The 12,736-nt window shown below is 36.4% G+C and overlaps 2 protein-coding genes across 3 annotated transcripts; one reads left to right on the top strand and one right to left on the bottom strand.

Annotated features, from left to right (window-relative positions):
• LOC18786310 (NADP-dependent D-sorbitol-6-phosphate dehydrogenase) lies at positions 1,663 to 6,143 on the top strand. Its single transcript, XM_007220464.2, has 6 exons — positions 1,663 to 1,925; positions 2,657 to 2,751; positions 2,866 to 2,983; positions 4,477 to 4,609; positions 5,345 to 5,564; positions 5,694 to 6,143. Exons 1-6 carry the CDS (start codon positions 1,793 to 1,795, stop codon positions 5,922 to 5,924), a joined length of 930 nt encoding a protein of 309 aa, XP_007220526.1. The 5' UTR covers positions 1,663 to 1,792; the 3' UTR covers positions 5,925 to 6,143.
• On the bottom strand, positions 7,076 to 11,711 carry LOC18787067 (nascent polypeptide-associated complex subunit alpha, muscle-specific form). 2 transcript variants are annotated; one of them, XM_020558533.1, is made up of 5 exons: positions 11,652 to 11,711; positions 11,107 to 11,560; positions 10,943 to 11,015; positions 9,404 to 10,342; positions 7,076 to 8,724 (listed from the first exon to the last, which is right to left on the bottom strand). In XM_020558533.1, the coding sequence occupies exons 3-5, from the start codon at positions 10,949 to 10,951 to the stop codon at positions 7,321 to 7,323; spliced, it is 2,352 nt and encodes a 783-aa protein (XP_020414122.1). In that variant the 5' UTR covers positions 10,952 to 11,015; positions 11,107 to 11,560; positions 11,652 to 11,711; the 3' UTR covers positions 7,076 to 7,320. The 2 variants fall into 2 exon arrangements, with proteins under 2 accessions (XP_020414122.1, XP_020414121.1); XM_020558532.1 differs by lacking the exon at positions 11,652 to 11,711 and having other exon boundaries at positions 11,107 to 11,636.

Consider the following 12,736-nt stretch of genomic DNA (forward strand, 5'->3'; position numbering starts at 1 on the left):
AAATATTTACGGTTGTGTCACTGCAATTCCATTGGTCGTAACTTCTTTGTTATAACTCCGATTTGAGCCCACTACGTGTCTACGAACTGGTATCGACACGCTCTATGCAACTATACTACTCAAATCCCCAAATTCTTTCCAGAACAAAAAGTCAACTTTAAACCTATTAAAATACTCTCTAGGTAAAATTGTCTTTTACTTGAATAATTTAATGCTTAAATATTAATTTAGGAACAGGATATCACAACCAAAATTATATATAAAAATAACATTGTAATACACTCATGAAAGCTTGGGCCTGAGACTGGAATCGAAGGCAGAAGGCCCATGTATCATAACTTGAAGCAAATTACATGTTTCAAAAGTTTATGGACCAAAATTTGGCCCAAAAAAGAGAGTTGATGGAGCAATATAAGACATGATCCCAAGGTCAAGAAACATTAATAAAATTTACCATTTAAATTTTGTAGGTTACTTTTTAACGTAAATGATCAAAAGACAAATTTGCGTGTCCCACGAATCTAAAGAAGATATATGATATGTTTATTAACAACAACAAAAAAACGGTTGCTCAAATTTGGGGCTCTTTTAAAATATATATATATATATATATATTGAAAACTAGCGTGTAATGCTTCAGTTTAGTTTGGTGGAGGCTCATGGGCATACCTTCGGACCTTTATAATCGTGAAAAGGAGATAGATTGACCCGGGTGGTTATGGGGTAATTATCACCTTAATTTCAAAAATAATAAAAATAAATTTTATTTTTTTAACAAAAATTCATTTTAGCTCACCAACCCTCTCCCTTGTAGTTTAGATTATCGCTTGTATTAAACTTTTTTTTTGTATATATATAAAAAGGATTCATTTTACTTCCGGTTTGTGCATTGTTTAAAACAAAACGCTGGGCTCAAGTTGTATATAAAAAGTAGAGGTGGGCACGATCCGAACTAGATTAGTTTTACACCAAAGTCGAACAAGTTACAATAGAACAATTTGGTTTAGTTCTGGACAAAAACTACGAAGAAAATAAAACCAAACTAATTTTTGACGGTTTGGTATGGCCAGCTTAGGCCTAAGCCCAATCCTTTTTACTTTTAGTTTTTTTTTTCAACTTTGTAGTCCAGTTGCAAACAAACCATCCTAAAATTCAACATGACATAAAATTTTAAAGTTCAATAATTAATATAGATACAATTCAAAGATCAATAACTTTAAAACACTATAAAAACTTCAAATTAAGCATCTCTAGATAGTTTTTTTTAGGACCTTTCTTATTGAGAGAGGCAATAATATGTTAAACTCACACATACTACACGGATGCAAGGAATTGAACCTAGGGGGCCTGAGGGAGTAATTGCTCCAAACCACTACATTAGTGGGTCCTCTACCTTAGATAGTTATTATACAATGAAAGAACTACACATTTAAAAAAAAAAAAAAATTAATCTACAAAGTAGATAGTTTGATTCAATTAAGCCGATTTCAAAAAGCTCAAACCCACAACCAAACCATGACAGTTTGATTCGGTTTTTAACGGTTTGACTTTTTTTCACTCGTAAAAATCCTCCTACTACCTTGAAGTAGTAGTGTCAATATTCTAAAAAAGGGACCAAACTGTCACTCACTCCAAACTAGATGGACGCAAATGTAATTAACCCTATCCTTAATCTTTACACATAATGCCCAGAGACAACGCCAATAGATTTAGGGCGAAGCAGCTGTGTTGGCGTCGTGAGCTCCAGTAGGACACAGTAGAGTGAGTCTGGTTTTGAAGGGTCCAGAGAAAAATGGCAATAACACTGAACAATGGGTTCAAAATGCCAGCAGTCGGTCTTGGTGTTTGGCGCATGGAAGGAAAAGAAATCAGAGACCTCATTATCAATGCCATCAACATTGGTTACCGCCATTTTGATTGCGCTGGTATTTCATTTTCTCCTCAATCGTCAATCTTGATGATTTCTCTGATATGTTTCTTTGCTTATTTCATGTACAAGTTTACTCTTTGCTGTTCATATGGGCGGAGGAAGGGGAGTGGGGGTTTAATTTATTTTGTCATCTGAGTTTGTCGAAAATGGCTTAATTGGAGCATTTGAAGAGGGTTTTATAAATTATAGCATAAATTTATTTAGTTGCAAGCACACAGCACAACAATGTGACAATTTGAACCCAAAATATCGTCTCTTCTCCAGGGTGATTGCCAGTTACCAATTTGTGTCTGAAATGTATCACACCTCTTCTACTGGCATTTTGACACCACTGAATGCCATGAGTACGAAATAGCTTATTATCTGGTTTTTGGTTTGGTTTGGTTTGGTTTTTTTTTCCTGTTTACAACAACATTTGAATCTAGGTTCTACTCATTTGCCCGACCTCAGGGCCCTTGAGCTTGAGGTTGGTTAAAAAGGAAATTGTTTTGCATTCTAACCTTGTTTTGCATTCAACCGATCTATAGTATCCTCAAGTCCACTAGATTCCAAAGTTGACTTTGCACTTAAAAATGTGATGCATGTAGTTACTAGCTTAATCGCCCTCATCCCTCTATATTTTTCTTTTTCCTGTCTGGCCCTCTATGGTGGTAACTTAGTTGTAGGTAGTAGCACAAATTACCCATTGGGCTGTAACATACGTGAACAAGTTATTGTTGCTTTCAGCTGATTACAAAAATGAAGCAGAAGTAGGGGAGGCACTTGCAGGAGCATTTTCGACTGGGCTTGTTAAGCGAGAGGATCTCTTCATCACCACCAAGGCCAGTTTAATTTTCAATCAAGAGTTTTCTTTTTCTGCTCAAGTAGTGCATATTATGCATTCTAGACTATGACAAATTTTTTTCTCTCTCCCCATTTCTTCATCCTTTTTGCAGCTTTGGAATTCAGATCATGGACATGTCGTAGAGGCCTGTAAAGACAGTCTGAAGAAGCTTCGGTTGGATTATCTGGATCTATACCTTGTTCACTTTCCTGTTGCCACCAAGCATACTGGTGATTAATTCCTGCTTTTCTCATTATTCATACAATACTCTATATTCTGTTATGTAATCTAAACTCTACTACTTTATGTCCCTATAATGTTGGCTGTATAATTTTAAAATCTGTTTGACAATAGGAGTGTGTGATTAAAAACTATAGAGTACAAAAGAAAATGGTTAACTTGCTATCGATGTCTATCCTACAACATCGATGGTGCTGTCGCATGTCTAGGAAGGGGGCAAGGTCACCATGCAAGCTAATTGTTACAGGACACATCTCTCTGTAAAGTTTAATATTCTCCTTCTGTAAACATCAACATTTGCCATATCTTGATATCGCTATGAATAAAGCCAAGTGAGGTTTATACACCATGTAGAGTCATATATATTCCTAATTCGATACTTAATTACAAAGTAAACCCAAAAGTTACAGTTCATAAACAGCATTACACTAACACATAAAAAACAAAAAAATAGACGATATGCCTTCATATATTTTCATACTCTTGTTTGAACATTAACACATGCCATATCTTCATATATGAGTAAAACAGTTAAAGGAGTTACACCTTTGGGTTGAGTCATACTCTCATGTTTAATGTAGGAACGAAAGAGTTAAGTTCATAAGTATCTATTATCAACCTCTACAAAAGCCACAATTTACAATGTGTTAGAACAGTCATCAGCCATCTAATAGATCCGCATCTAGATAGTGTCACGGAGGAGAGTTCTCACCTATGCCTCCTTGTCAAGGATACTGAGAAAAATAATATTAACTGTGGCATAATCATGACTGTTTACATGTGTGGCTTTATGCTATTCTATCCTCATTAACTAGCAAAAACAGTCAATCCCGTGTATGATTAAGAAGAAATTTTATACCATACGGTAAAAATAAAAAAAAATAAAAAATAAAAAAAGGGAAAGCGACTTCATGGGGTTAAAGAACATTTGCTGAATGATCTAATCAAACTTATTACAGGCCAAATGAGCTCAATAAGAAATAGAAAGCAATTATATTCCAAACTCATGAAACCAAATCAAACTTAAGGTTCATTTGACACCTAAACAAAGATCCCAAAATTGAAGACTGACGGAGGAAAACAATACATTTGCAGAACACTTTCTCACAGGTTGAACAAGCTAGATGAGAACATTAAAATAAATAAAAAAGTTTCAAATGCATCAATGACGTTCCAATAAGTGGGTTGAGAGCGACTGTGAGTCGGGAGATTGGGGCTTGGAGAGATAAAAAGGGGGCTCTGCAACATACTGGACATCCAATTCCAGTGTACCAGACACAACCTTAGTTCTTTTATCATGTATGCTGGTTAGCTAATTACTCACAATTACTGTTATTGAGTACGAATGGTACCTTTAGATAATTAAAAATGATGAAAAATATAATCATCCTTCTATGAATTTGTTTATGAACTGTTTTCTTGTAGTCTTCAAATATATTGACCCTTATGTGGAATATATGTCAATTTATTTGCATGTATGCAGGAGTTGGTGCAACTGCAAGTGCTTTGGATGAGGATGGGGTGCTAGAAATAGACACAACCATATCTTTGGAAACTACCTGGCATGCTATGGAAGAATTGGTTTCTATGGGTTTAGTTCGTAGCATTGGGATTAGGTGATTATAATAATTTAGCACATTTCAGTGACAACTTGAATCAATAGTAATGATATTATGACTTTGTATTACCTTTTCCTACTGTTCCATGTGCAATATTATGGTTCTATACATACTATTGTGTAAGTTAGTTCATTTTGTGAATATTTGGGAGACCAAATTGGAAAAATATAAGTGAATGCGCTGAAGAAAATTGAAACCTTGCAGTAATGTGTGCATGCATGTGTATGTGAAAATGGTAATAAATTTCTACAAAAACAGCTTCAGTTGGAGGAGTTATTTTAGTCTTGTTCAGTAAATTTTGTGTCGTTTGCTTGTGGCTCTTTGTGCACATTTTGGAATACCGTTAGGTTTGATTTTGTGAGCTATCACATTATTGTATTATTTTTCTGCTACGATCATATTAGTCAGGAAGTATGAGTAACAAGTTTGTGTGCTTCTGAACATGTATAGAATGATATGGGTAAGCTCCTTTAAGTACCCGGTCATGTCACTTTGTTATTGCTCCATCACCCTGTTTGAAACTTGGAAGTTAGAACTGTTATTGTTGCTACTTGGAATTTTGATCTTTTTGATAAACATATAAATTGAACTTTCTATATGTCCTTCATCTAGCTTAGTCTAATATATGCCACCAGCCCTAGTAAAACATTCATATTCTATGTTTTGGCATTTTAATTTCATTCATTTGTGAATTCTCTATGAATTGGGATCTGATGGAACAATTACCTGCAGTAACTATGACATCTTTCTAACAAGAGATTGCTTAGCCTATTCCAAAGTGAAGCCTGCTGTGAATCAGATTGAAACTCACCCATACTTCCAACGTGATTCTCTTGTCAAATTCTGTCAGAAGCATGGCATCTGTGTCACAGCCCACACTCCTCTTGGAGGTGCTGCGGCCAACAGCGAATTGTTTGGTTCAGTTTCATGTCTGGATGATCCAGTTCTTAAGGTAAGCTAGTTCCCTTTCTGTCACTTGAATCGCTAGATTTATTTTCAAATTATTGGGAATATAAATCTCATCATTTTGTGTGCTAATTTTTGTAAAAAATCTGGCTTCTCAATCACATTCCTCTGTCAGAGTCTGGCTGAGAAATACAAAAAGACTGTAGCCCAGGTTGTCCTTTGCTGGGGCATCCAACGCAACACAGTTGTCATCCCAAAGACATCAAAACTTGAGAGATTGAACGAGAATTTCCAAGTTTTTGACTTTGAGCTTACGAAAGAGGAAATGGACCTGATTAAAAAGGTAGACAGGAAACACCGGACAAATCAGCCTGCCAAGTTTTGGGGCATTGATCTGTATGCATAGATTTGCCCGTAATTCTACCCATGAGAGCAAGGCCTTGTGTTGGCAAAGAATAATGGAGTGCAGGAGTCATGTGTCTTTGACTTGTAAACCTCAAACTGATCCGCCAAGTCATTCTTGAAAGCTCGATAGATGTGTTTGATAAAACGATCATGCACAAACTACATTCATTCTCTCAATGAACCTACTCTTTTTAATGTGATTGTCTTCCCTTGCATGCCCTCTGTTTGCTTTTGGATTTTTGAGTCCAAATTTTAAGCTCAACGTTTGTCTTGAACTAACTGAAGGAAGGTCTTTAAAAAAATTGAAATGGTATCTGGATGAGGATCTGCCTCATGAATGCAAGAAGAAGAGCGATGATTTATTGTTGAGTTTTTATCTTAATTTTTTTCAAGATCAGCAGATGTTTTCCAATTGATAAAATATTTTCAACAATAGCTAAAAGTTAATATGCTTAGCCAGAAAGTAGAAGCACTACTGAAATAATACAAGTCATGAATTTGTTTTGGAAGAAATAGATGTGCAGTTGGAGTTAGATTTGAAAATTGAATTGCATAAGTAGTTGTGCAGGAAACTTTCAGTCTCTGTTAGGCTACTTTTGTGCAGCAAATGAACACTAGAATACATGATCGTTAGCATCTGCAAAGCTATTTTTGTGAGTATATAATAGGCAATGTCACTCCAATCCAAGCTATGCTAATCAAATGAAGTTATAACTACAAATAGATCATCACCTGACAATAGAGTAGGTGTAAACTCAATCTACAAGATAGTTTTACTACTCTCTCTCTCTCTCTCTCTCTCTCTCTCTCTCTAAAAGATATATTGAGAGAGGGGAATCAAACCTAAGACCTCAGGTGCAAGAGTAAATGATTTTAACCACTTGAGCTACAAACCCCTTGCCTTTATTTTGTTTATTATTTGGGAACATTTATCCAATCCCTTTCCACTTGAGCTAAAGCCAAAGGATCACTTTTCCATTGTTATGGGAGATTCTAAACTTGCCTTTTAACTGTTTCATACTAAATGAATTTTTTTAGAGTGCTCATGTGACTTGCATGTGGCAGGTTTAATGTTAGAGGGGCGCTGCATACAACAGTAGTACACAAGACTTTTTCCCAAAAAATAAGAAAAACACCCCACAACAATAGAAATGTCACTAGACAAATATTTCCGCAGTAAATAATTTTTATCACAACGTTATATTGCTTACAAAGAGTGATTGCGAACAAGGAATAAAGAACAGGGCACAAAATAAAATGATATATCAGTATATAAAAATCACACTGCCTGATTGGCAGTGGAGAACAGTTACAGATGCTGTGAGTTTCTGGTAAGGCAAGAACTCTTTAATTTGTGAATAAGGTCTAACAAAACTGGATACTTGACAGGTTTGAGTTTATGTTTCAACTTCCCCCAATACATTTTTCGAAATCGAGGTTTCCCTCCTCTCTTTACTATCATTCAGTTTGCTGCTCACTTCCGTTGGCATCAGTTCTGTTTCAAGATCCTTTGACTCTTTGCTGCTGACTTCCATTGGCCCTAGTTTTGCTTCAAAATCCTTTGAGTGTTTGCTGATCACTTCATTTGGCCCTATTTTTGCTTCAACATCCTGTCGGGGCTTGCTGCTAACTTCCTTTGGCCCTAGTTTAGCATCAAGATCCATAGGGATTTCGCTATTCACTTCCTTTGACCCTAGTTTTGCTTCAAGATCTTCTGCAGGTTTGCCGCTCACTTCATTTGGCCCAAATTTTGCTTCAAGATCCTCTGAGAGTTTGCTGCTCGTTTTGTCTGGCCCTACTTTTGTTTCAAGCCCTTCTAGGGGTTTGCTGCCTACTTCTTTTGGCCCTAGTTTTGTTTCAACATCCTCTGGGGATTTGCTGCTCACTTCCTTTGGCCCAAGTTTTGCTTCAAGATCCTCTGAGAGTTTGCTGCTCGTTTTGTCTGGCACTACTTTTGTTTCAAGACCCTCTATGGGTTTGCTGCCTACTTCCTTTGGCCCTGGTTTTGTTTCAACATCCTCTGGGGATTTGCTGCTCACTTCCTTTGGCCTAAGTTTTGCTTCAAGATCCTCTGGGGACTTGCTGCTGACTTCCTTTGGGCCAAGTTTTGCTTGAAGATCCTCTGAGTGTTTGCTGCTTGCTTCCCTTGGCCCTAGATTTATTTCAAGATCCTCTGTGGATTTGTTGCTGCTTACTTCTTTTGGCACTAGTATTGTTTCAACATCCTCGAGTGGTTTGCTATTCACTTCCTTTGGTCCAAGTTTTGCTTCAAGATCTTCAGGGGTTTTGCTGCTCACTTCCTTTGGCCTTAGTTCTACTTCATGATCTTCTGGGGATTTTCCACTCACTTCCTTAGGCTCAAGTTTTCCTCCAAGATCCTCCTGGGGTTTGCTGCTTACTTCTTTTCTCCCTAGTTTTTCTTCAACATCCTCTGGGGTTTTGTTGCTCACTTCCTTAGGCCCTAATTTTTCTTCAAGATCCTCGGGAGGTTTGCTGCTCAAATCTATTGACTCTAGTTCTGCTTCAAGATCCTCTGGGTGCTTGCTGCTCACTTCCATTGGTCCTAGTTTTGCTCCAAGATCCTCTGGGTGCTTGCTGCTGCTCACTTCCATTGGCCCCATTTTTGCTTCAACATCCTCTTGGGTTTTGTTGCTCACTTCCTTAGGCCCTAATTTTGTTTCAAAATCCTCTGGCTGCTTGCTGCTCACTTCCATTGGCCCAAGTTTGGCTTCAATTTCCTTGACTGAATAAGTTAATGATCTCACATCTCGAGCATCTGCTAATTGACTGGATGATGATGCCTGTCATGTAACATGAAATGTGCTTGTCTTAGTTAGCAGAGGGACAAAGTATTTGGTATCATTCTAGACAAATACACAGCATCATAAATACATTGCTAATAAGAACTATAAAAAAAATTGCAGAGAAGCACTCAATTCCAGCATGCATATTCCCAAAAGGTAATCACACTCCTGTCCAAAAGCAATCAAGGAAAATAGTTTTCCTGTTACATTTCTCAATATCCTGAAGCATTAAAAGCTTTTATAAAATCTACATATGGGTGTACACTACCACAAATTGTACCGCATGTAAAATATCTTTTGGAAACACCCATATGTAAGAATTGTTTTCACAAAAACAAATTGAAAAGCTTTTGTTCAACTACATTTCTACATGGTTAAAAGAGAATTGCAATTACTGGATTGAAGAGTATAACTGAGTCTTAAAATGGCTAATCATAGCAGAGCACTCCCTCGAGCTGTTCTAATGAAGAAAGATGGAAGTATACAGATCCATAAAGATATTGGCAATCGGAATATTTAGTACTTAGCATGCCACTGTACAAGCAGATTTATTTTTCTTATTCAATGCTTTTAAGTATTTTATATATAAGTTTGCCTATAAGAAATTGCAGATTATTGTGGTAATTTGACCTTAAAATTATTAACATAAATGCAAGGAAAATACCATGAAACTCACTTTTTTTAGTCGCTCCAGCTGTTTTTCCAGATCCTCCGCCGATGCTTCCTTGTGAATACTTTGAAGAACAAAAAGCAAGTGAGAATGGAGATCATCTGAATTATGTTGCTCAACTTTACAGTGTGGAATAGGAGATTGACAACCCACTGCATAGAAAGGACAACTAACGAGCTTCATTGGACAGACAGTAATACAATGTCTGTCCATGTCGCGTCTCATGATGGTATTGGAGCAGTTTTGTTCACATGGAATAATCTTGACGGGGCAAATTGAGTCATGTTTCTCCTTGTGACTTGCACAAAATACGGTACTACACCCTTGATTTGTGCAAGTCATAGACCTAAAATTGCAGTTTGAAATATGCTCTGCAAGCTCCACTGGAGAGTTAAATTTCATATTGCAGTGGTGTTCATTCTTAAAGTCCACATTCTTAAGCAACGACTGAGCTATTGTTTCTCTTCTATCAAGCAACCAAAACCCATTTATTTCCATCTCTTGCACGAAATCATCTATCTTATCTTCTCTTTTTTCACTTAGCAACCATCCTGAAACCCGACTAAACAAATTTCTCTTGGAACTTGCAAAGTCATCAACAAAATCAGAAATTATATCATAAGGATGATCAGATACTTGTGCATCTGCGCCATCTTCTAAGATAACTGATTCTGCAACAAAATTTTCACTTCTCTGAGTGATATACTCCACCATCTCCTTTCTCACATCAGCAGCCACTGAAGCAGGGGTCCAGAAGATATCACCAGATGTATTGTCAACACAAGCTGTAGCTAATCCAGGGATGAAAACTTGAGCTATCTTGTGAACTAATTCTGTATCATAAAGATCACAATGGAATGCAGGACCTCCATCTTTCCCATCTTCTATCCTTTCTGGTTCAAGTTCCACATTACTTGCAGGTAGATCATCAATGGTTGACAATTCCTGCAAACAATTTCAGCCTTCAATACACCACTTACTCACCCAGTAAGTTTCTATTTTCCAAGAGAAATTTAATGAAGAATTTTGTAGTCCACATGTTCATCCTCGAATCTAAAAAGAAACAAACAAGTATGTATTTTATTGTTGCATCTGTTTGTGACTTTCAAAGACTAATACATTTTTTGGTCAGAAAAGACTAGCAAGGTATATTACCTAATGGGTTGATGCCTGCTGAGTTTCCCAGATGTTATCATAACTTGTATTCTAAACATAACATTCGTAAAAGGGTTCGTCACGGGAATTAACAATACCTAGTATTCTGACTATCACATGTTCATTCTAAAGTCCTTCTGAAATCAAGATCTACATGGTTCATCTACAAGGCTTATTTACTCCTCACAGTACATGCATGAGATCATAATTCCCAGGTAAACATAATGGGAAAAATGAAAAAGCTACCACAACATCTTAAATTCCTCCTTTACTACTCTACCTCTTCATTGTCATTTATCAATATAGCAAAACTGATTTAAGCCCATGAATTCAAAACAATTTGCTTTTTTTAAAGACTCTTTTTCTAAAGAAACTCAGGATATTTCTTACCTGCATCATTTTTGTAATGTAGGGGGTAGGAGATGTCTTCAGAAAGCTTCTTCACTTGTCCATAACTAGAATTCTGCAATCAGCAATACCCGGAAGAATGAAAACTCAAGAGAATTTAAGAGAAAGATAAAAACAATGTATCAAAATCCAAAAACGAAAATTACCCTTATAAGAAATACGTCTAAATTTGGCCCAATTTGCCATATCTTTTTTCAACCCTTCTTGTTTTGTAACCTGTTGTAACCGTTCTGAGAGAAAGGTGGAAAAACCAAGGCGCCGATGCACCTGAGGACCTGAGAGCAACTATTCATTTACAACCGTAGGATTATGCTTGGCCAGATCTAACGGCTTAAAATATGTGATAGATCCCCCGTTTTCAACTTCTTGACCCGTTTTGAGTGGACAATCTGTTTGTTTTCTTTTGCTCTACACGTTCACTTCATTTCTGACATTTCCCCCTCAGCTTCTCTTCCCTCTTCCAACTGGTTTAATCTACCGGGACTGTGTCTTACTCGTCTTCCCTTCTCTCTCTCTCTCTCTCTCTCTCTCTCTCTCTCTCTCTCAGAAAGCTTCTTCTAAAGGTCACTTCACTTGTATATGCAGCGCAGATCCATAATTCTGCAATACCCAACACCAATACCAATGTCCAGAAGAATGAAATATCAACAGGATTTAAGACAATGAATCAAAATTCAAAAACGAAAATTACCCTTTTAAGAAATAAGTCTAAATTTGGCCCAATTTGCCATATTCTTCTTGCAACCCCTTTTTTGACCACGTCGTTAGTGGGACTGGGACCCGAGTAGTCTCTCTGTATTGACCTTTATGTTGTGTAAAGCAAGCATTGGTTTTCGTGTTTGACGTGAAACGAAAGAGACAAAATTTTCTGAGTTTTGGTTCTCGGACAATGCTACTGTGTGATAATTTTTTGGGTCAAGTGTGATAAATTTTTTTTTGGGTTTACATTTGAATTTTTGAGTTCCTTTTTTTTTTTTTTCTTTACCAAAAAAAAAGTTAAAAATATAGGTTAAATTATAGCAATGGTCTATAAATTATACCAACTTGCATTTTCATCCTCGAATTCTACTTATAGTTGTTGTTATTCTCAAATTATGTTACATGTTGCATTAATGGTCTTTTCTGTTAATTTCATCAAAATTTTTGTAAGTTCATGAGTAAACTAAGAAATTATTTTTAGTTGAGGCAGTAGATTTTGAGGTTGACTCAAGCTACATTGAATCATATCTTTCCACTCATTTCTAGTCACCTTCATTATCGTATAATTTTCATTTATTTCTTGTTTTTGAACTTTTCTTCAGGGTTTTTCTCGAGTCTCAAGGGAAAATTAATAGGTGTCAGACATGCTCAGAGCTCCTCTCGGATTTCAAGGAAAAATTTAAGGGTTGGTCTTGACATTCAAGTAGTGGTATAATAAGCCCTTTACGAAAGACGCTAAAACAAATACAATACCTCCTACCTCTTGGTAGCAATTGACTACTTTATTAAATGGATAAAAGCTGAAGCGTTCACACACATATGAGAAGACAAAGTAATAAGTTTTAGGGATAAAGATATTTGGCTAATTATTTTCATTGTGACTTCCATAGAAAAAAATTTCCATCCCTAGTTTTCCAGGCTTAAGAATAAAGATATTATTGGAGTTTTGTGCATGATCAAATATGGGTTTTGGAGAAAGAAAATAATGGCATATTTATTTACATAGGAGGGTACTAGCACTATTTTGATTCATGATTTCTTGTGTCTACTAATATATGGTATTGAAATTATTTTTAG

The sequence above is a fragment of the Prunus persica genome, chromosome G2, assembly GCF_000346465.2.
Source record: "Prunus persica cultivar Lovell chromosome G2, Prunus_persica_NCBIv2, whole genome shotgun sequence".
In the NCBI taxonomy this organism is placed as follows: domain Eukaryota; kingdom Viridiplantae; phylum Streptophyta; class Magnoliopsida; order Rosales; family Rosaceae; genus Prunus; species Prunus persica.

Coding starts and splice junctions, on each gene's coding strand:
- LOC18786310 (XM_007220464.2), top strand. CDS start 1,793: ATGGCAATAACACTGAACAATGGGTTCAAAATGCCAGCAGTCGGTCTT. Junction 2,752..2,865: donor ATCTCTTCATCACCACCAAG/GCCAGTTTAATT, acceptor TCCTTTTTGCAG/CTTTGGAATTCAGATCATGG. Junction 2,984..4,476: donor TGTTGCCACCAAGCATACTG/GTGATTAATTCC, acceptor GCATGTATGCAG/GAGTTGGTGCAACTGCAAGT.
- LOC18787067 (XM_020558533.1), bottom strand. Junction 8,725..9,403: donor AGCTGGAGCGACTAAAAAAA/GTGAGTTTCATG, acceptor GTTACATGACAG/GCATCATCATCCAGTCAATT.